Raw genomic sequence first — 22,823 nt, 5'->3', positions numbered from 1 at the left:
TAACAAGACTTTAATTATTCACTTTAAAGAGCAAGCAGGAGAGAAACAGTCCCTTTTTTTATGGTGAGAAACACATCTACTGTTACATCTCAGACTCACATATAAATCAACTCAAATAATAACATAAACCTTCCCCACACTGAGCACCGTGACCTCCACCTCCATCTCATTCTACTCCCTTGCTCCTACAGTAAATATAGGCGGTCACATCTCCTGCTGTGTGTGATTAGAGGTCACCGGGTCATGGCAGTAAATGGTAGTAAAACAGCCATGGTTGTAACTCTATATGATCAGGAGGTGGTCCGAGTTGATAAGGGTTACCGGATCAGCAGCAACGCAAAACCTGCCTGCTACATAACCCCCCGGTATGCCTGACTATCTTCGCTGCTAACCCCATTCGTCATTACTGTACATGCAACAAACAGTAAGGTCACTTGCACAAACATGTACACACCCTACATTTAACAGATGATGTGATTATTAAGCCCTCTCTCTCATATACAATTTACACAGCTGCAGATCCCGTACTCTCACATCACACAAACACACACACATCACACACACACACACACACACACACACACACACACACACACACACACACACACACACACACACACACAGGAAAACACACATGTGATAAGGTTAATCTTTACTTGCTGGAAAATTCAATCCACAACTATCCCTGGTAAAGAAATAGGTTAGTGATATTGTCAATATACTAGATATCGCTGCCATTTGATTTTTAATGTATTTTTTTTTTTTTTTTACTTTATCTATCCATTATCTATACGGCTTATTATCTAACCTCTTGATGGTCGCAGGGTGACCTGGAACTAGTCACAGCTGACCCTGGGCGAGAGGCGGGGTACACCCTGGTCGCCGGTGTATCACAGGGTCAACATACAGAGACAGAAGACCATTCACACTCACATTCACACCTCAGTCAGTTTAGAATCTCCTATCAACCTAACCCGAACTCTGCATGTCTCTGGAATGTGGGAGAAAGCCGGAGAACACGGAGAAATCCCACACAGACAGGGGGAGAACATGCAAACTCCCTTTTCAACTTTATGATGTTTATAATATTTTATATTTATTTATAATGTTTATTTATAAAACTGAGCAGCCACTTACAGTAGCCCACATGTGTGTGTGTTTAGGTCCAGTGCCACACGGTTCCGTTGGATCCAGAACTACTATGGAGAGCAGGACGAGTGGGCCCTGGACGACATCTACATCGGTCAGCAGTGTCCTAACATGTGTCACGGACACGGCTGGTGTGACCATGGACACTGCAGGTCAGCCGCCACACACACACACAGTCACACACACAATAAAACTTCCTGAGGTTTTGCTTTATTACTTTTTTTATCGCACTCAACACGGAGGCCCATAAATATGTTCAGCTACCACATTAAATCATAGATGAAGGATAAGAAATTCAGCCTCCGTCTTCTCCCGTAGGTGTGACGATGGCTTCTCAGGAACAGACTGCCAGCCCGTTACCTCCCTGTCCTCCAGTGTGCTCTCTGACTTTGAGTCCCAGGATGCAATGCTGGCCACTTGGCAAGAGGTGATTGGTGGAGAGGTGGTGACCCCTGACATGGGCTGTGGTGTGGTCTCATCTGGATCGTCTCTGTACTTCAGCAAGGTACAACAACTAGAAAATTCCCCCCCAAAAAGTTTTCTGTCCCTTGAACTTAGTATCAATACTTACTCATACTATATTGATAACATTGTATTGGTTACTGAAAAGTTGCTGTGATATATAAGTACAACTGTGACTCTCCACAAATAACCTGTACTGCATGTCATAGGTATTATGTGCTACTTGATATGTAAAAATGAACATGCGTGTTGTTCTCAGGCTGGACTGAGGCAGCTGGTGAGCTGGGACCTGGACACAGAATGGGCGGAGTTTGTGCAGTTCTACCTGCGGGTGGGCGGAGACTGGGCCGAGTGCAACCAAGCCGACAGCAGAGAAGAAGGAGTGTTGCTGCAGTACAGCAACGACGGAGGAATCACCTGGGGTCTCATCGCTGAGATGTACTTCACCGACTTCACCAAACCCCGGTGAGAGACGTGTGGCTGAAGAAAGGGGAAAACTCATATTTCACGTTTTCACAAAGATAACGAAGACACATCGCGTAATAGATGCGTTCATGATTGCACATTTTCAAAGAGAACCTGTCTCCTCTACCACCTTCAGCTTTGTCCACTATGAACTTCCCCTGGTTTCGAAGACGCCCTCCACCAGGTTTCGTTGGTGGCAGCCTCTTCACTCTGGGGATGGCTACGACCAGTGGGCAATTGATGACGTCATCATTTTGTCAGAGAGGGAGAAACACATCATCCCCATGGCCAATCCTACTCTACCGCAGGTCAGGAATCAGTTTGAGGAGTTATTTTCTGTTACTCCTTGTAATTTGTGCTCTGACCTTGTGCTGCAGCCTCTGCTTCATCTTGAGATATTGCTTGTTTTGCTGTAATGGAAAGTGTTTGCCAAACTGAGATAGAGCTGGTATAAAATCTTTTTGCAGAAGTGCATCCATTAATCTTTTGAGAAATATTTTCCACTGCAGACACTGATACCTGTTAACACAAAGCACTCTGCTAAACTCGCCTGCCTTCTGTCTCTGTAGAACTTTTACGAGAAGCCGGCGTTCGACTACCCTCTGAACCAGATGAGTGTGTGGCTGATGCTGGGTAATGAAGGCATGCAGAGGGAAAGCAACAACAGCTTCTGTGCCCCTACGCCCTCTGCCATGGTGTTCGGGCGCTCTGATGGGGATAGGGTAGCTGTCACCAGAGACCTGGCCTTGCGATCTGGCTATACCCTTCAATTTAAGGTACCGACATAGAAAGTGTAAACACTAGAGATGGACGGGCAATTTTAAAGGTGCCATTTTGAGAATTGTCTGTGTTTCCCCTACCAGTTGAACATTGGCTGTGAGTCGGAGTTCAGTGCATCTGCCCCGGTCCTGCTGCAGTATTCCCATGATGCCGGTCGCACCTGGGCCCTGGTGAGGGAGGGCTGTTACCCAGGAACCCCGGGGGTAGGGGTGTGTGAGGGCAGTGGTCGTGAGCTCAGAGAGCCCACTGTCTACAACACAGGAGACTATGAACAGTGGACCAGGGCCACTGTGGTCATACCACGCAATGTTGCAGCCAGGTAGCTATGGTAACAAGCATGCAGTTGCTATGTTGAATAAGAGTTTTTGGAAAATGTCTAATTGAACTACATACTAGTTGCTGAATAGCTTCTATTAACCATTTCTTCCACCAGTTTAAATGCCTGCTGTATCCTTCCCTTTACTGAATCCCCTTCCATTTTCCCAGTAAAACCAGGTTCCGTTGGTTCCAGGAGAGCAGCGTGTACAGAGACGCTCCAGCTTTTGCCCTGGATGGGGTCTACATCTCTGAGCCCTGTCCAAACCACTGTGGGGGACATGGAGATTGCATCTCTGGAGTCTGCTTCTGTGATATGGGATTCACAGGTTCAGTGCCAGATAGATTTTCTTTCATAATAGTTTTATTTTTGATATATCATTATGTTTTATCATACGATTCCCTTTTCTTCCACAGTGGAGCAGGATAGTTGCGTACCATCTGTAGCCAGTCCCCCGGAACTGACCGAAGGCTTTGAGGGGAAGCTGAGTCCTCTGTGGCAGAGCCTGAGTGGAGGACAGATCGGAGGAGGCTGTGGTATCATTGGTGAGGGGAAGGCCCTTTACTTCAGTAGCCCTGGGAGGAGAGAAGCACACACAGTGCCTCTAGACACTACCAACACACGGTGCGTGAAATTCACGACTATAAACCTCTCACGATCATCGTCCAGACAACCCAGTTAAATTGCGGCTCATTGGTTTGAAGTTAATATTTTAATTTGACGTTTCTATTTACACACAGGTTGGTCCAATTCTACATCCGCATCGGCAGCAAAAGTTTGGGGCCCACTTGCACCAGGCCTCGCTCCCGCAATGAAGGTACTTATCTGTCGTGCATTAGAGCATTGAGGCCCTCTGCTGCATTCATGTGGCTGATCCTTAACAGTGCAGTCTGTGGAGAGCAGCCCCACATCTGTTCTGGCTTGTTTCCATCTGTTCCTGATCCATCCTGATTCTTCCAGCAAAGCTTGTGTCGCTACAGATCAGATCCTTATCGACAGTGTTTTTTCTTTGCAATGAAGACTCGGAGTCTAGTGTTGTCTGTTGTGTTCATCAGTCAGCAGATTGTGGATCTCTAGCCTGGAGCAGTGCTGAAGGCTCAGTCTGAGTCGGTTTCTTTAGCGTCAGATAAAAACCTGCTAACCTCTTAACCAGCTTGTCTGTAATAATCAAAGCTTTTGGACTCATTGAATTTGTTTGTATTTCAAGCTAAATCTATTCTGTATCTATGAAAGAGTTGTCCCCACAGTGTGATCCACTCTCCTCTTCCAGGAATCCTTGTGCAGTTTTCTACAAACAACGGTGTGCAGTGGCAGTTCCTGAGGGAGCTCGACTTCAGCTCCTTCCTAGAGCCGCAGGTGGTCACCATCGAGCTGCCACCTGCAGCTAAAACCTCCTACACAGTATTTCGGTGGTGGCAGCCACAGCAAGGTAAGTGCACGATTAAACACCACAGGAAAGCACTTATTGAATTTGCAATATATTTTTGATGTTACAGCTTTTATTTAGTTTTTCATTTCTACTTCTTTCTTCCTCTCCTCTCTCGTAGGGAAACACTCTGCCCAGTGGGCGCTGGACGACGTTTTGATCGGTATGAACGACAGCTCCAGAACAGGTTTCCAAGACAAGTTCGATGGCACAACCCCACTGAGGCACAACTGGTACCGCATCCAGGGTGGAGAGGTGACTGTGGACTGTTTGTCTCTGGACACAGCACTTACCTTCAACTCTGAGGCCATCGACAGTGAGTCATTATAACGCATTATTGTTCACAGGCACATGCACTCCCTCACTTGGAGACAAGGGCTTAGGACTACAGGGTTGTCAGTTTTAACTCCCACACTGGCGAGGAAATTGTATGCTCAGAAAGCGAGGGAGTAACTCAACACACCCTTAAACAATCAGTGTCAAGTGGCGCCTGAGTAAGACACTTAACTTCAGTGAAGCTGCTGCATTTGTAGTGAGCAGCTGAGTAGTGTGTGTGAATGAATACAGAGTGGGATGTTACTACAGCTGGACAGGATGAAAACAAAGGTAAAACATATATATATACACATATGTGCTTAGACACTACAACCACAGACACACACTGTGATTTCACTCAGTCGTGCTCAAACAAACCACAGAAGAGGCTGTGCAGAGACATCACAGTCTTACACACACAACCGGCTGAAATCGAATCACCCATTTACTGCAGCGCAGAGGGTCCTGCATTATGAATGAGGAGCAGACCTGATTGAACATCCTGCCTGTTATTTATGCCTGCACCAAGCTGTGAGCCGATTTACTTTGCACAAATATTACATTACAACCGGGCCCATTCATTAGGCGCGCAAAGCAAGAGCGATTTGGCAACACATCGATAAACAAAGAGCTCCCGTGTGAGCACATAAAGCACGTGGATGGTTGTTCCTATATGCGCTGAAGCATACACACATTTCACACATAACTCAACAGTAACTATTACATTCAAGGTTGCATTGACTTTGTGATTTAGGAAAGACTTTATTTCACGTGGCACTGATGTGGAAATTTAATCAAATAAAGTAACTGTATTTTTTTATGCAGAGAAAAATATTCCTCTCATGTGGTAACCAGGGGAGATTCCTAGCAGCTGAAACATGTTGATTTATAAACATGAGTCTTGTTAATGTACTTTTGAGGAAAACAATGTTAAATCGATAGCTGACGAGTCTCCACTTCCTCCCACTTTCCAGAAAGGAAGCCAAAATATTCCAGAAATGAACACTGCCATCTTGCACCTATGACATCATTTGGAGCCAGAGTTTGTGCAGTAGCGATCAGGGGAATGAGCCTTGGTAGTGAGGCCCCCCCGATACATGGGCCGGACAAATCCTGAATCAATCTTATCTGTGAATCATCCTGTTAAACCGTGTTTTTATAGCATCAAATAAGAAATTAAAACTTATTAGAAAAATGAGCATCGAATATACACCAGTGGGATAAGAACTACCTTCAATGACAGAAAACATTATATGACTTTTTAGTTTGGTCCATGTCCCATCAGTTAACATTGACGAGGCAGGAGTTTTTGACCTATACTTGCAGCCAGCCACCAGGTGGTGATCAAGACGCTTAGGCTTCACTTTGGTGGAGCTGTCATGTCATCCATCCGTCCATCAGTTATAGTAAATACTTACATATAACATTGCTCATGCTGTGTCTGCAGAGAAGCCAAGGTACGCAGAGAGCTGGGACTTTGAGGTGTCCGGCTCGTCATTCCTGCAGTTTGAGCTGAGTATGGGATGCAGCAAGTCCACTTCCTTCTCCCACGGCGTGCGGCTGGAGTACTCCTCAGACTGCGGCCGTCACTGGTCTCTCCTTACTCCAGAGTGTGTGCCCCCAGCCATTGGGTGCGCCGGTTATACCCAGAGTTCTATCTATACCTCGACCCAGTACAAACACTGGAGGAGGATCACCGTCTATCTGCCCAGTGCTGCTAAGTATGTGTTTTATCAATAAAAAATTAGTGGACAGCATTTGCTGAAAGTGCACAAACTGCTGAACCGACTCTTTGTTATAACTTCCTGTTGAATTTCCTTAGCTCCCCCAGAACCCGGTTCCGTTGGATCCAGACCCACTTCACCCCAGGAGCAGAGGGATGGGCTCTAGATAACGTGCTACTTGCCCCTGGCTGTCCCTGGATGTGCTCTGGACATGGTCTGTGTGACAATGGACGTTGTGTGTAAGTATAACATTTTTACATTTCTTTTTTTTTTGTAAGTAAATGTTACGTACCCTTACCTTTTTTCTCTTTCTCACACAGGTGTGACAAGGGTTATGGAGGCGCACACTGTGTGCCTTTAGCTCCTCTGCCATCTGTGCTGAGAGAGGACTTTAATGAGAACCTGCAGCAGGAGACCTGGCCCGAGGTGTACGGAGCAGAGAGGGGAACTCTGAGCGGAGAGCCTCTTAAATCTGGCACTGCCCTCATCTTCAAAGGGGTAAGAGGTCTTACATATCATGCAGACGACATCAAGGGCAATAAAAATTCTGTTAAAAAAACATAGACACTTCTTAAATCCTTGTTTGTTTGTTTGCAGGATGGTCTGCGAATGTTAGTGTCACGGGATCTGGACTGCACCAACACTCTCTACATTCAGTTCTCCTTCAAATTCATCACTAAAGGTACCACTTAACTCTTTTATTTGTATTTGTGTAGCTATATTTCTGTATGATTGATTAAAATGTGTATATGTGTGTTTATTTCTCAAATATTGGTGTAACAGTTCATCTTGTGGGCTTTTCTTTAGGTGTCCCAGAGCGCTCCCACTCAGTGCTGCTGCAGTACTCGGTGAACGGAGGGATCAGCTGGCTGCTGCTGGATGAGTTTTACTTCCCAGCCTCCACTGACACGCTCTTCCTTCACCTGCCTCTGCCAGCCAGTGCTCAGACCAACGCCACCCGCTTCAGACTCTGGCAGCCGTACAACAGCGGTGAGCGGACACACTATTTGAAAGCAGTGTAAAACTCTCCTGACTGTTTTTCTCTAATGTTTCTGAACTGTCCTTCTCTTTACATCTCTCTTCCCCTTAACGCTTGGTCACATTTGCATGTTCCCACACACGGCCATCTTAAGGACAAATTTCCTCAGTCAGTGTGTAATAATCTCTTCAATATAATGCCCTTCAGGTAAGAAGGAGGAGGTGTGGGTGATAGATGATCTCATCATTGATGGCAGCTCCTTAAACAACCCACCAGTGGTGATAGACAGCTTTGATGAAGGCCCCAATGAGTCCAACTGGCTGTTCTTCCCCGGAGGAAACACTGGCCTCTACTGCCCCTACCAGAAGACTGGCCTGTAAGAAAAAAAACATCACTTACCTTCTTAATGACGAAAAAGGAGGTGTCGTGATTTGCATGTTTGTTTTTTTTGCGTCTACCCAAATGATGATAAAACTGGATTTGTGTGTGTGTGTCTGCTGCAGGGAGCAGGATGAGTCAGCCATGGTGTTTGTCTCCAGCGAGCTTGGAGAGCACTCTATTACCACCAGGGACATTGATGTAAATGAGAACACCATCATCCAGTTTGAGGTGAACAAACGCAGCCTTGATGACTTCTTCTCCAAAGCAACAATGAAAATAATGATTAATGTAGGATGCTAATCATGGCTCATCATCTTTTTTAATGTGGTTTGTATATTTATGTTTCTCCAGATTAATGTGGGCTGCACATCTGAGAGCTCCTCTGCCCACCCAGTGCGTCTTGAGTTCTCACGGGACTTTGGTGCCACGTGGCATCTTTTGGTGCCTCTTTGTGCTGGAGGGCCACACCCCTCATCACTGTGCTCCACAGAGCTCCACCCTGCAAGCATCTATTTCCCTGGCACAACTCAGGGCTGGAGGAGGGAGGTCATTCACTTCGGCAAGCTTCGTCTCTGTGGGTAAGGACGTGATACCTACAGCTGATGAGCAAAAGACAACGAGGGAAATCTGTTCAGGAAACACTTTCAATTGCTTCTAATATCATCTAATAGCATTTTCACCTCCATACAGGTCTGTGAGGTTCCGTTGGTTCCAGGGTTTCTTCTCAACCGGCTCTGCTCCTCCAACATGGGCACTGGACAACATCTACATAGGCCCACAGTGTCAGGACATGTGCAATGGCCACGGGGCTTGTATTGGTGGCTCCCACTGTTCATGTGACCCTGGCTATTCTGGACCAGACTGTTCTGTGCCTGAGACCCCCAACCCTGACTTCCTCAAGGAGGACTTTGAAGGTACACTAAATGCAGGTGCTCAGTTCAGACACCTGGTACACACACATTGACGATCCATTTCAGGTCAGATCCCTCAAACCACCACTTGGCCTGGGACAGGTGGACACATTCTTTTACCTGTGTGAACACAAATGCATCCTGGGCCACATTGAATTAAAATGTGATGCATGCTACTGGAGTTTCAAAATAAGCTGTAACACTCATACCATTAACAATATCTTGATAATTTTGATCATATATTTGCTTTTTTCATATATTTTATATATATGATATTGCAATATATATTTACATATTTTGTGTATGCTTTGCAATAGTTATTAGATTTATTATAACTAGAATGATTGCAGTTTTTTGAAGCCTTCTATTATTTTCCCCTATTTACAGTAAAATGAATTTATTATTGTGTGTTTTCTGTTCTATTGCTTTCTTTGTGTGTGCTTATGTACAAACGTGTGCCTCTAGGCGGAGCTGTGAATGCTGAGCGTTTCAAACAACTCAGCGGGGGTAAACCATCCAGGAAATGTGGCATCATGTCGAGTGGGAACCACCTGTTCTTTAGCGAGGACGGCCTGCGGATGTTGGTGTCTAATGACATGGACCTGTCAAATGCCAGGTAGAGCAACTGTCATACCAATAGGAAAACAGAAATTTATTACCAGCTTGACAACAAAATACCATTAAATCTTTTGTTGTTGTTGAATTTACAGTTTTCAGTCATCATCTCATGTTTTAATGTCCTCACTCTGTAGGTTTGTTCAGTTCTTCCTGCGTCTCGGCTGTGGAAAGGCGGCTCCAGACCCTCGCTCTCAGCCTGTCTTGCTGCAATTCTCTGTGGATGGAGGTCTCACCTGGGGACTCCTCCAGGAATTTCTCTTCAGCAACAACAGTAATCAGGCTCGCTTGGTGGCCCTGGAGATCCCCCTGCGTGCCCGCACATCCTCCACTCGTCTCCGCTGGTGGCAGCCCTCTGAGAACGGACACTTTTATAGTCCATGGGTTATTGACCAGGTACGTTTGAACATCTGTCCAATCACAAGGCTTTTAATCATGGCGGCAACGCATTCCATGATTGTTTTATATTGTTTCATACCTCTGTCAAATCCCATGTCCATTCCCTGCATCAACTATGCAATTCATCTTTGATTCCACAGGTGGTGGTAGGTGGCAGTGCTAGTGGCTGGGGACCTCTGGAAGATGACTTCTCCTCGATCGATGGCCGCTCGTGGCTCCTTCACCCTGGAGGAACCCGGATGCCTGTCTGTGGCTCTGATGGACCGGCTTTTGCATTCATAGAGAAGTCCAACACTCGCTATGCTGTGACCACTGACATCAGTTTGGGTCAAGACGCCTTCATCCAGTTTGACTTTTCTGCTTCTTGCTCCGTCACCAACTCCTGCTACTGTAAGTGAAAGGAAAATGTGTGTCTGCATTAAAAATTCAATAGACATCTACTAATTTAATAATGATATTATTATATTGATTGTATTATTTGTTTGCAGATTCATGATGTTCAGATTGTATTTGTCTTCTTTCTATGCAGCTGTGGAGTTGGAGTATTCTCTGGATCTGGGTCTGACCTGGCAGCCTGTGGTCCGAGACTGTCTGCCCACGAGCCCTGACTGCTCCTCCTACACCCTGCAGAGGCTGCTGGTGTCTGACACCTTCAACAAGTGGGGACGCATCACCCTGCCGATCCCGTCATATGTCAGGTCAGCACTGTGCTCTACGCACACACAGAAACAAACTTGTGCCACTTATAATCTGATACTACAGTATGTTCCAAAAAATAAGTAAGACCTGTTTCACCTGCTTCTATGCAAACACAGGGGCTACAATATTATGTTGATACAAATCCTTAAGTGCAACATCAGGATTTAACTTCATCTTTGTCACGTATTTGTGACATAAATGTATTTCTGTAGGTCTCCAGCCACCAGGTTCCGTTGGTTCCAGCAGGCTCCCTTTGACAAGCAGCAGACGTGGGCTCTGGATAACCTCTACATTGGAGACGGCTGCCCGGACATGTGCTCTGGACACGGCCGCTGCCAACAGAGCTCCTGTGTGTAAGTAACAGCAGCTGCTAGCAATGAGCAGTGAGGTGTGAATGAGAACTTGAAAGTTTTGGGGCAAAACAGCCATGATTCTATTAAATTTCATATAATTCATGTGCAGACAGTTTTTATTGTATTTTATTGTTTGTACTTGATCTTTTTATTCAATCACATAAAGCTATTTATATTTTTATTGCAACATTAAAGCCAATAAATGAACAGATTAATCATAACCAGATGGCTACTTCTTCTTTGAATATGATTATTTGCATCTGACTCATCCGTCCTCCAGGTGTGACACAGAGTGGGGCGGAGAGTACTGTGACGAGCCCGTGGTTCCTCTGCTGTCCCAGCTGAAGGACAGCTTCAGCCGAGCTCCCTCACTCAGCCACTGGCACATTCTAACTGGTGGGAAGCTCAGCACGGTGTGTGGAGCCGTTGCCTCTGGTGCTGCCCTGCACTTCAGTGGCGTAAGTATACATCTGCCTCTGATTTTATTCTTTCCTTTATTTCTTATTTCTGTTTTACAAAATGATGTATTATGAAACTAACACATCCAGGGTGTAGTGAAGCATGAATGGCATTAAATGGCATGTTCTAGCTGTCATATTCTGAAATACAGTTTATAAAAATCCCCTGAAGCATGTTCTATATGCTCTGGTTTGTACAGATTAAAAGGCTCAATCCACATTTCCCTCAGACTTTCTCCTCTTTAATGCTCTTGTCATTTTATTCTCAGGGTCAGGATAACTTTATGTGAACAACTTACACTCATGCTTAGTAGAGAGGGAAACACATACTTCTTGACGGAGAAGAACACTCAGTAGACTTCACACCTCTGCCAAGGGCCATCAGTCCCCTTATGAAACCACATTTAAATTCACTCGATCCAGATTTTAACTTGGATCTGCACCAATTGCACACAGTAATAAATATCAGTCCCCTGAATATGACTGATTTGAATCAATATCCATGTATTATTCCCTGAGATATTGGTAAAAATATCCTACCTACCCAAATTGTAATGGTTTCTTCCCTGATGCATTACCATACCACATCCTTCCAAGTTTTGTGGTAATATGTCCAGTGGTTTTGCATATTACTGCCAAATATCAGACAGACGGACCCACCCTGATGAAAATAGAACCTCCTTGGTGGAAGTAATTAATCCTGCAAGAGCACTGACCTGTGCTGATTTACTGGGGCAAACAGATAATAAAGAAATTGTTAGACAAGCCAGACATCTAATAACTTCTGAAAGATGTGGCTTCATGTATTGATCCGTTGAAGAAAACACCACTAAGTAAGTAGATGTCAGCCTTTATGTGCATCTTAACCTCTCAGGCATTTGCTGTAGGGCAGTATTGCAAATGGACACCATTGACAGGCTGATATGGAAAGACACCGTCAGAGAAGCCCCATAAGACTGAAGGTCACTTGTGAAAGGCCTATCAAAATAAATTGCTGGAGTTTTTGAAGTTGAAACTCAACTGTACTGATCATGTTTGAGACTTTTGGGTTTGTATTTAAATGGATGATCAATAGAGAAATAAAAAAAGAGACTAGAGACCAGTGGACAGGCTTCCATCCATCTCAAGCATCCATCATTAACTCAGACAGCTTCTCTTCATGTGTCTGTTCACAGAGTTGCAGCCGTCAGCTGGCGACAGTGGACCTGAACCTGACCAACGCTGAGTTCATTCAGTTCTACTTCATGTATGGCTGCATGATCCCACCTAGCAACCGTAACCATGGTGTACTCCTGGAGTACAGTTTGAATGGGGGAATAAACTGGCACCTACTGACAGAGATCTTCTACGATCTGTACACCAAGCCTGGGTGAGTGTTTCTTTTTCACCTGCCACACATGGAAATAACTACCTGTGTACAACTGAGTGAAAAATTTAAATCTGTCACTTTCTGATCCGTGTTCAGGTTTGTGAATGTGCTGCTGCCCCCTGCTGCCCGGCAGGAAGGCGTGCGTGTGCGTTGGTGGCAGCCACAGCACGAGGGAGCAGACCACAGTGACTGGGCTCTGGATAACGTCCTTATCGCCGGCTCAGACCCGCGTGCACAGATCTCTGACACGTTCGGAGGGGTGGCACTGCCCAACCATGAGAGAGCTCCGGCTGATGAGACCTCAGGGAAGATCGGTGAACTGAGCGAGCAGGAGGAGACGCTCATCGGTATTTAAATCAAGTCTCGAATCTCAGTCTACTGAGCGCCTTACTACCTCTAGTTTGATTACCTGCGTACCTGCACGCCAAGGCCCAACAGTCCCCTCATGAAACCACATTTAAATTCTTTGATCTGCCCCCTGATCCGGTTCTTCACCTAAAGTTTCTGATCGTTGTTTCTCTCTCTTCTCTTTCAGTGAGCGATCACTGGCTGTTCTCAGAGGACTGCGTAGTGCAGCGTTTCTGCAGCTCTCCTGATGGGGTGATGGTGTGTGGGAATGCTGATGGACGGGAGGTGTACGCAGTCACACATGATATCGTTCCTGACAAGGGCTGGGTCATGCAGTTCAAGGTAATTAATGATCCCTGAAGTGACACAGGTAATATCTGCATGTTGTGTGATATCCTTTCATTCATAACCATGTGTCGTGTGATTTAGATCGCAGTAGGCTGCAGCACGCCAGAGCGTCTTGCAGACCGGCAAATTCATGTCCAGTACTCAGTTGATTTTGGAGTGACCTGGAAATACCTAGTGGCCCAGTGCCTGCCCGCTGACCCCCGCTGTGGAGGTCAGGTCTCACAGCCGTCAGTCTTCTTCCCTGCTGAAGGATGGAAGAGAGCCGTCTATCCCTTGCCTGACAGCCTCGCTGACACGTGAGTCATTCTACCTCAGATCGGCCTCATAAGCACACAAAACACTGAGTCCTCTTTCATATTTAATGGTACTACCGTTGCATGCTTGTCCTAAATTATTGATTGAACAAATTAGAGTCATCATGTAAATTATTAAAAACACTGTCGTATAAATCGTGAAAATGGTATGTATGTTGCTCAACTAACTTATCCTGTCTGTTTCTCAGTGCGGTGCGGTTCCGGTTTTACCAGCAGCACTCAGACATTCAGTGGGGTGTGGAGAACTTTTACATCGGCCCAGCGTGCCACAGCCACTGTGGGGGTCACGGGGACTGTCTGGATAAGCGCTGCCTCTGTGACCCTGGCTTCACTGGACCAAACTGCTACGCCAGCACTGCTCTAAAGGTAAATGATTCTGGTTCCTAATCGGTCTTACATTGTCTTGTCAAAAACAGATGAGAAGGGAATGTGACGATGAGAATATACCTGTTTGAGATGATCCCTGTTTCAGATTCGGTGTCTTTTTTCTCTCTAGGCGTCTCTAAAGGAGCGTTTTGACTGGGAAGGGTCAGCAGGACCCCAGTGGCAGGTGCTGGAAGGCGGTCGGCCCTGCACAGACTGTGGTGTGCTGGTAGAAGGGACTGCCCTGTACTTTGGAGGAGCTGATGCCAGACAGGCTGTCACTGCGGATTTGGACCTTCGCGGAGCCAAGTCAGTACACAACTTAAGATGTTTTCTACCTATCTTTGAATGAGACAAATTATATATTAATACATATATTCAGGTTCAGGTTTGGATTTGAGTAATTACTTAAAAAGGTTTACATGCTCATATGTTCAGAAAACACATCAGTTTCCTGAAACTGTCCATTGCTGCAGCGCCTCTTAGTTATAGCTCCTGTCTTTTAAAAGCCCCCCTCCTGATAAAGCCTAGTTTGCTCTGATTGGCCTTTTTAATTTCCTTTACAAACATAAAAAAACTCATATAACACACTCGACGAAAGAGAAAAACTGACAAAGCATAATATGTCTGGTTTAATTCTTCAGGTGAATTATAAACTGTGTGTTTTGTGGACAGGTTTGTGGAGTACTGGGCCAGGATTGGCAGTGAAGATAACATGACCATGTGCCATCGTCCAACGTGTCGTAAAGAGGGAGTGTTGCTGGATTACTCTACTGACGGAGGTAACAACAACATGGACAACATGCCACATTACATTTTTCATCTTCTTGTCTGTTAGTTTTTTCATTCTGTCCACATTGTTTCCTCAGGGATTTCCTGGACGCTGCTGCATGAGATGGACTATCTGAAGTACGTGTCAGTGAGGCGAGACTATATTGTCCTTCCAGAGGGATCTCTGACCAACGCTACTCGCCTCCGCTGGTGGCAGCCATTCACCATTTCCTCTGGCCTGGCCAGCCCCAGCCTGGAAAGAGCCCAGTGGGCTATAGATAATATCTTGGTGGGGGGTTCAGACATCAACCCCTCCACCCTGCTAGACACTTTTGATGACGGTGAGTTTGTATTTGCTGAAATAATCAGAGACGGACGACTAAATGAGTCTTCAGGAAATTAATTGGACTCTTCCCCATCTCTGGTTTCGTTGTCTTTCATCAGAGGGAGTGTCTCATGAGGAAAGCTGGAGTTTCTACCCGAACGCTGTACGCACAGCTGGCTTTTGTGGAAACCCCTCATTTCACTTGTACTGGCCAAACAAGAATCAGGACAAGACACACAACATCCTGGCCACTCGGGAGCTCATTGTGCAACCTGGATATATTTTACAATTCAAGGTATGGTACTGCCAGAGAGCCACATGGCCTAATTGACAGCTGTGATTTGTCCTGTACACGGTGGCTTCAGTTCTTAACACCTTTCCTCCTGTTGCAGATTGTTGTTGGGTGTGAGGCAGACACCTGTGAGGACCATCACTCTGTCCTGCTGCAGTTCAGAAAGGACGCAAGGTAAGAAAAACCAGAAGAGAAGCAAAGAACACTCGCTCATAATAATAAACCCACAGAGAGTTACCAGACTCTGCAGTTCCTCTTGTCTTTATCTTGTGTTGGACGTTCACTCACCCCTGCTACAGTGTTGTTTGGGGGACAGTTGTTTTCAAGAAAACAGAGTTTAAACCCAACATACGCTACCTGTCCTGTACCAAACAAGAAAAGGCAGCAAAAAGTAACTGACTCATATTGAACATCCTGTTACACAGTATATACTGTATATACTCTGTTTAAACTGTGAATACTCCGTTTACATTGTGTATATATATTATATCTTTTTCCCTGCCTTCATGTTATATGTTTATTTATTTATTTTAAATTATGTATTGTTATTTTAAGTATCTCCCTTACTTCTGTAATCCAGTAAATTCCCAATAGTGGGACTAATTCAGGCTTATCTTATTTTCCTTATCTCATCTCATCTCAGCTCAGCGTATCTCATCCGCTTAGTTTACCTTCACTTAACTTTCCACTACTTACAAGTGGCAAAAAATAGATTATTGCAGATTTAAGGGGAAAGTTCCACCAAGTTATAAAACAAGTATTTACAACATATTGTGATGTGTCTTTGTTTATCTTCCGTAGCTATTACAACACAGTTTTAAGAATACCCACATTTCAACTCGTTGATTTTGTTCATAGGAAGCATTTTACATGGACTCGATTCAGTTTTTGGTCTTTCCCCTCAGGTCGGATTCGTGGCAGTTGGTACAGTCGGAGTGCCTCCCCTCCTCAGTCAACAACGTGGGCTGCTCTCCCTTCCAGTTCCACGAGTCCACCATATACAGTCCGGTCAACAGCTCAGCGTGGACAAGAGTCACTGTCCAGCTGCCAGACCACGTCTCCTCAGGGTAAAATTCAAACTTTACACATATATACAGAACAATGATCATCGGTTTTTACAGTTTTTATGATTTGTTGTATGTTTCCAGGGCAACCCAGTTTCGCTGGATTCAAAAGGAGGGGACGGGAGAGCGGCAGAGCTGGGGAGTGGACCATGTTTACATCGGAGAGGCCTGCCCGGGGCTCTGCAGTGGCCACGGCTACTGTACAAGTGGAGTGGTGTGCATCTGTGATGAGGGATACCATGGTGGGCCACAAACATCTTTATCTTTTCAACTTTTAAGCAAAGATTTATTCATCAACACTCAAGGTTTTAGACAGCTCTACTACTGAGCTCTGTTATCCAGCACTTTCGCCTTGATAATCCTGATTCTCCCCCTCCTGCATCCTCTCCCCCGATCAGGTGACGACTGCTCCCTCTCCAGCAGTGACCTGCCCAGCTCCATCAAGGACAACTTTGAGTCGGGCAGTGTGTCTCAGGAGAGCTGGCAGCTGATCCAGGGTGGTGGAGTCGGCAGCGGCTGTGGGCAGCTGTCACCGCACGCCCACGGAGACTCACTCTACTTCAATGGCTGTAAGATGAGGCAGGCAGTTACTAAACCACTGGACCTCACAAGAGCCAGGTACAGGTACTAAATAAACATACTGCACACAAACATACACCTACATATAACTTACAGCTGTGACAAATGACCTGTAGTGTCCTATAATGCTTTATGTTTCTAACCTCTCCTTTACCTTCCTTCTCTGTCCCCCTGCAGTAAGATCATGTTTGTGCTGCAGATAGGCAGCGTGGCACAGACAGACAGCTGTAACATAGCTCTGGATCAGGCTGACACAGTCGATAGAGCCGTGCTGCTGCAGTACAGCGTCAACAACGGAGTCAGCTGGCATGTAATCGCCCAGCACCAGCCCAAAGACTTCATAAAGGCCCAGAGAGTCTCCTACAACATTCCACTGTGAGTGGCACACAGAGACATGCAGATAGACTCTCAGTTTAAAGCAGCACTGTGTAACCTTCGCTGAGCAACAGCGCCCTCTAAAGCCGCACACAGTGATTGATTCTGTTGGGCTGCTTGTTTTCATGTAGAGAAAAAACAAAGCCGATCAATCTCTTTACTGTTTAGTCCCACTCACTGAACTGAAACACAACTGATTCTGGAGACCATGATATTCCTCATGATCTCCAGCTTCCTGAACCTGTAACAATTATACCAAACTCTGTTAAGAGAAAAGTTTCCTCACTGAATATTGCTGATAAACACTGTTTTTTACTGACTTGATTGCCCTTTAACTTGCTGGGTCTGATACTGGTAAATGTAAACAATGATACATTATAACTTTTATAAAGGGTACCTTATTAAACCAGTATAGAAAACAGCATTAGGTTGCTTTGAAGCTACACCATTAAAACTCTTGCGTGTGTTAACCCTTGCTGACCCTACAATGTTTCCGTGGTCTCTCCAGAGAGGCGAGGGTCAAAGGGGTGATGATGCGATGGTGGCAGCCACGCCACGAGGGTGCAGGACACGACCAGTGGGCGTTGGACCATGTGGAAGTCGTTCTGTGAGTACCCAATTCCCAGCAGGCCCCCGGCCCCCCCAGGCCGGCCCCCAACAGAGCCCCAATCTGCCCCATCTCCACCTCTGCCCCAGCCTCACCCGTAAAAAATAATCCCATCTACTCCACACAAACACTGAGATGCAGTATATGGACAAATAAAACTGCAAACACATCCACCTGCGTGCTGCTGACCAACTTCAACAAACACCGTTCAGCACTCGCTCGTTAGAAACGGTCATCACAGCTTCTGAGGTCAGGCAAGCAGGGTAGAAAAATGACTGCAGTGTGCTTTGCTGTGATGGGTTCTGTCTGTGGATGGCTGCTCTGTGTCTGACAGATCAACTCCTGCTGTCAAATCATCATATTTTCAGTGTCTGGCAGAACTCATGCATCTCCCAACTCAACAATTTGTCAAGAATTAGTCCCTTTTTCCACTGAAATGACTAACGTCTTAAAAAGTATATAATCATACTAATAACCTAAAAAAAATTATACAATTGCGCTGAAGCACTCATATTCACAGTATTCACCCATGTGCACGGCATGACATTTTGAAACTGATGGAACATTAATGTTAGGGGGTAAATCGATATGTCGGCCAATAATGGCAGTGATTCCTAAAAGGATGCTGCCCTTATGTATAAAGAGATACGTCCCTTTCAAAACATGAAACTGTCACTGCTCACATCCTTCCATGCGTCCTTTTCATAGACGTGGTTGTTAACCAATAAATCAGAGGGTCGAGATTTTCCTTGAACAATTGGCCACACCTCCCCCCCACAGTTTTCTGTGGTGGTGCTCTTTAATCTGTTCAGTCCGTATCTGCAAGCTTTCAGAAGACGTGCACAAATAAGTGGATTGAAGACTCAGTCCGTTTCTGTATAACTGTCTAACATTGAGTATAAATGAGCCAGTAGATGTCGTCATCATTATGATATTTTAAAGTTTAACCATAAACTATGAATAAAAAGAAAACACAAATACAACCAATTATATAGAGCTTGAAAATATTACAGACAACAACATAAACATGAATCTTTTCTACATTCTTAATTCTTAAAACAAAGTTTTCATATCAGCGCATATTGCGCAAACATTAACGCAGAAACCGATATGTCTGTCAAAAGCTCATATTGGCTTTAACGTGAAGGTGACCTCACATCTCTGAGAAAGTGTCTTGAAATGGCATATTTCAGTTTTGTACTTTTCATGTACATTTCATGCAAAAGTTGTCCCTACATTTCTTTCTACAAAAAATAAAAATGTTCCTACAAATTCATAATAAGATTTGATGCAACGTAAAAACACACCAAACAGAGTCGTCGATTGTTTCTCCCCCCCACCCCTTTTTTGACATTTATCTTCTGCCTTGTAGTTCTCAGCCTCTAGCAGTTATATATTCTGTAGGGCACTGAAGATATGAAGATGGCCTCAGCTAACATTTTCTTAACATGGCAATATCATCAAGCGTTCTGAATGCATTTCCTGCACGTTGCTGTGGGTATCAGAGCAATGCTGATTGTTCATTTCAATGTGTACCCGATGCATTTCAAATGCTGCGCACAACAGTTGTGTCAGGCGTGCTGATATTTCATGTTCAGATGCACACACACACACACACACACACATACAGTTTAACACACACTCATGCCTAACCTGAGCTGTCCCCTGGTCTATGCGGCCGTGACCTGTCCCACTCCCCGCCCTCCCTCCCCTCGCACTTGCACGGTTTTCAACAGTCTGCTGAAGAGAGTAACCGTGATCCTCACACTTTGCTCTGTTGTTTATTTCTCTCTGTTCACCACTCCTCCGCTCCTTCACACATTCTTCCTCTCACTCCTACACCTGCTCAATCTTTTCTTTTTTTTGCTCCACGTGCCTCTCCTCCCTGCCGCTTAATGTCACCGCTGTGTTCGATCACTCCTCTGCTTGTGCCGCCTCGTATCCGACCTTACGCCATCCTCCTCCTCCTCCTCCTCCTCCTCCTCCTCCTCCTCCTCCTCTTCTTCCTCCTCCTCCTCCTTCTCTGTCCCTCCTCAAATCTCTTTCCCTATTTTCTTTTCCTATTCTGTAAAACAACGGATGGATTACTGATGTATATCTTGCTCTCTGTCTACACCTCTAACTTTTTTCTCACCATCCCTTCATCTTTGTTACATTCTTTTTTCTGTCTATCACCGTTTACTCTTTTGCTGTCTTTCACGTTCTCTTATTTCTTCATCATTTGTCTCCTCCTGCTAACGTTCACTCCTTCGTTGAACCTCTGACTATCTTTCCACCTCTTCTCTTTCTCCTCTCCTCCTCCTCACTCTGGGCCCCTGCCTCCCCAGGCCGGGGCTCCTCCCCTCCCAGACCTTTCTGCGAGACAGCAGTCCCCTCCTCCTGCCTCCCCCCTCTCGCGCTCTAACCTCTGCTCTCTTCTGTATTCTGCTCCCTCTGGCATGGCTGTAGTGTCAGGTAAGTTATCCGCCTCTTCCTGAATTCAGCCCCCTCCCCACCTCCCTCACCCTCCTGCCAAACCATCTCTTCTCCCCCCTGTCACACTGCGCTAAACCTCCCTCAATTTCACCGACGCACACAACCCCCACCTCATTATTACCACAGTCATCTCCATGCACCAGGCGGGTCAACAAGCAGACCAGCTGTTCACCAGGTGGAGGTTCGCTGATAAAAATGATCCACAGATCAACACTCATATAATATAAATATAATTTTTTTTTTACTTTGACAGGTGACAGCAATTTTTTTATCGCCCATTTTCCCCTTAAAACGATTCAACACAAAGTCACCGGATGAGAACAGATTCCCATTAAATGGCGTTGATTCTAAATGTGTCCTCGAGGCCTTTGAAATGCAGTAGTTTGCACACACACATGTTACTGGTTCTGTGTTTGTGTGTTTATGTGTGATGTAATCCATCACTATACCTGTTCCTGTTTGTTTTGTTCTGGCTACGACTTCTGCTACAGCCAATACTTATAATTCACCGATCCTATTTGAAAAACTGGAATAGCACTCAGGAGAGCACATACCTCCGTCAAGGCCCAACCGTTCCCTTCAATTCAATCAAGCTGCACCAAATTCCACACACTCAGAGATACCAGTCGTCTACGGCTACATCCACAGTACTATGTTTTCGTTTCAAATCAGCATAACTCTGCTGCGGATGGTGGCGTCCTCACCAACACTCCAGTGCTGCATTCTAGTGTGGACGAGCAGGAACGGAGATGTTGGAAATGATGGAAAAGCCGACACTCACAACCTCTTGCTGATTGGGTTTTTTCAGTCATGACTTAATCTTGGCTCGCTTGCCAGGCTCCTATCACATGACCCCTTTCCAGAAGAAAACAACCGTCATTAGTCTCGGCTAGAACGCAACATGGATAATCAATAACAAGCGTTACTTTTGACCATTGCTGCTTCTCGTTTGTAGCCTAGCTCTTTCTCAACCAAATACTTCCTGTGTACACCGGCACGCAGATCGTGATATGCGTTTTTAGTCGGTTTAGTTTGGACAGGGATTAAAACTGAGCCAGAAGGCTTGTGTGGACATGAGATTGTTTCAGTTAAAGTAGTGGTATGGACGGAGCCTAAATGGGCCTGTTTTCTTTTCGTATCCATTAATTATTCTCTGAGAAATCAACGAAAATCTTCTGACAGGCCCAACTCACAATGTTAAAGAAAGTGACAAACAAATCCTGGCTCTGCCCCTTTATCCAGATCTGCATCAAAATTGAATGGGTTCTACCCTGACCCGTACTGAATTCTTCCACCAAGTTTAATCTTACAAACAAACAAACCAACAACAGACCGGGGTGATGAATAGTTTGTGGGTCCAGGGTCTATCTCACTCTTTTTTTAGCCCATCCACATCCACATACCAAAATCAGCTACAATGCAGGGCATCTCACTCCGCTGTTTACAAATGAGTTTCATTGGACTAACAACCTCCATCCAGCTCCTTGCATGGCTTTGTGGACCAACTGTTGTGACAGCTCTCCATTCCCTTTTCACTCATGGCTGTGTGTCTGTCAGAGGACAACAGCACATGACCCTGAGCCAGGAGCTCCCTCCTCACTGGCCCTCTGACCCCGTTCAGACCTGATGTTATCATCCGTCCTGAGTGATCCGATCACAAGTGGTCAACGCTGAGTTCAGGTCTGGATGAACCCAAACACATCCTCAGTGCATCTTCAGATCCGATCACAAAAACCTCATTGGGAGATGGTCTGGGACGCATGTGTTGAAGGACCGCCCACTTCGCTGACATCCTCTGACCTGTTGCAGTTTCTCAATGAGTCAAACGTATCTTTATGTTTCTCAGTGCCCATACGATCATATGGTTGTGGCCACAATATCAACACTGACCAACACATAATGATTTAAATTTTTTTCAAATGGGTAAAATCATTGTAGATCTATGCAAATCAATTCAATTCTTTTAGCCCCTCCTGACTTGCTCGCTTTATTCCTCTCTCTCTCCCGCTCGCGCCAACACACACACGCGCGCGAACACACACTGGGTAAAAACAACATAATTTGGTCTTCAAGAACACAAATAATGGGGACGTGAGATCTGATTACGGGAGACGCATTCAGGACGCATTTTAATACCAGGTGTGAACAGACAAACTTAGCA

At 45.4% G+C, this 22,823-nt stretch overlaps 1 protein-coding gene across 2 annotated transcripts in view; it reads left to right on the top strand.

The window, feature by feature from the left end:
• Positions 1–22,823, top strand: part of reln (reelin) — a 99,308-nt gene that overhangs the window by 74,062 nt on the left and 2,423 nt on the right. The window contains exons 23-64 of one of the 2 annotated variants that reach the window (XM_035157483.2): positions 1,164–1,301; positions 1,468–1,654; positions 1,871–2,076; positions 2,213–2,384; positions 2,646–2,852; positions 2,940–3,175; positions 3,343–3,500; positions 3,589–3,796; positions 3,913–3,989; positions 4,443–4,601; positions 4,720–4,914; positions 6,361–6,634; positions 6,736–6,876; positions 6,958–7,135; positions 7,235–7,319; positions 7,445–7,627; positions 7,824–7,992; positions 8,120–8,225; positions 8,349–8,575; positions 8,688–8,911; positions 9,374–9,524; positions 9,661–9,919; positions 10,063–10,312; positions 10,452–10,620; positions 10,834–10,974; positions 11,255–11,432; positions 12,608–12,801; positions 12,898–13,148; positions 13,337–13,491; positions 13,579–13,793; positions 14,000–14,177; positions 14,308–14,483; positions 14,850–14,956; positions 15,044–15,286; positions 15,390–15,565; positions 15,663–15,736; positions 16,468–16,629; positions 16,711–16,868; positions 17,025–17,250; positions 17,383–17,580; positions 18,089–18,187; positions 20,636–20,641. In XM_035157483.2, the coding sequence (XP_035013374.2) occupies positions 1,164–1,301; positions 1,468–1,654; positions 1,871–2,076; positions 2,213–2,384; positions 2,646–2,852; positions 2,940–3,175; positions 3,343–3,500; positions 3,589–3,796; positions 3,913–3,989; positions 4,443–4,601; positions 4,720–4,914; positions 6,361–6,634; positions 6,736–6,876; positions 6,958–7,135; positions 7,235–7,319; positions 7,445–7,627; positions 7,824–7,992; positions 8,120–8,225; positions 8,349–8,575; positions 8,688–8,911; positions 9,374–9,524; positions 9,661–9,919; positions 10,063–10,312; positions 10,452–10,620; positions 10,834–10,974; positions 11,255–11,432; positions 12,608–12,801; positions 12,898–13,148; positions 13,337–13,491; positions 13,579–13,793; positions 14,000–14,177; positions 14,308–14,483; positions 14,850–14,956; positions 15,044–15,286; positions 15,390–15,565; positions 15,663–15,736; positions 16,468–16,629; positions 16,711–16,868; positions 17,025–17,250; positions 17,383–17,580; positions 18,089–18,187; positions 20,636–20,641 (7,296 nt within the window). The remainder of the gene's footprint in view (positions 1–1,163; positions 1,302–1,467; positions 1,655–1,870; positions 2,077–2,212; positions 2,385–2,645; positions 2,853–2,939; positions 3,176–3,342; positions 3,501–3,588; positions 3,797–3,912; positions 3,990–4,442; positions 4,602–4,719; positions 4,915–6,360; positions 6,635–6,735; positions 6,877–6,957; positions 7,136–7,234; positions 7,320–7,444; positions 7,628–7,823; positions 7,993–8,119; positions 8,226–8,348; positions 8,576–8,687; positions 8,912–9,373; positions 9,525–9,660; positions 9,920–10,062; positions 10,313–10,451; positions 10,621–10,833; positions 10,975–11,254; positions 11,433–12,607; positions 12,802–12,897; positions 13,149–13,336; positions 13,492–13,578; positions 13,794–13,999; positions 14,178–14,307; positions 14,484–14,849; positions 14,957–15,043; positions 15,287–15,389; positions 15,566–15,662; positions 15,737–16,467; positions 16,630–16,710; positions 16,869–17,024; positions 17,251–17,382; positions 17,581–18,088; positions 18,188–20,635; positions 20,642–22,823) is intronic. The other variant, XM_035157484.2, reaches the window with a different exon arrangement.

Source organism: Hippoglossus stenolepis, chromosome 5, assembly GCF_022539355.2.
Source record: "Hippoglossus stenolepis isolate QCI-W04-F060 chromosome 5, HSTE1.2, whole genome shotgun sequence".
Taxonomy (NCBI): Eukaryota; Metazoa; Chordata; class Actinopteri; order Pleuronectiformes; family Pleuronectidae; genus Hippoglossus; species Hippoglossus stenolepis.
Note: the sequence above shows the minus strand (reverse complement) of the source record. Positions and strands in the feature narration are given on the sequence as shown.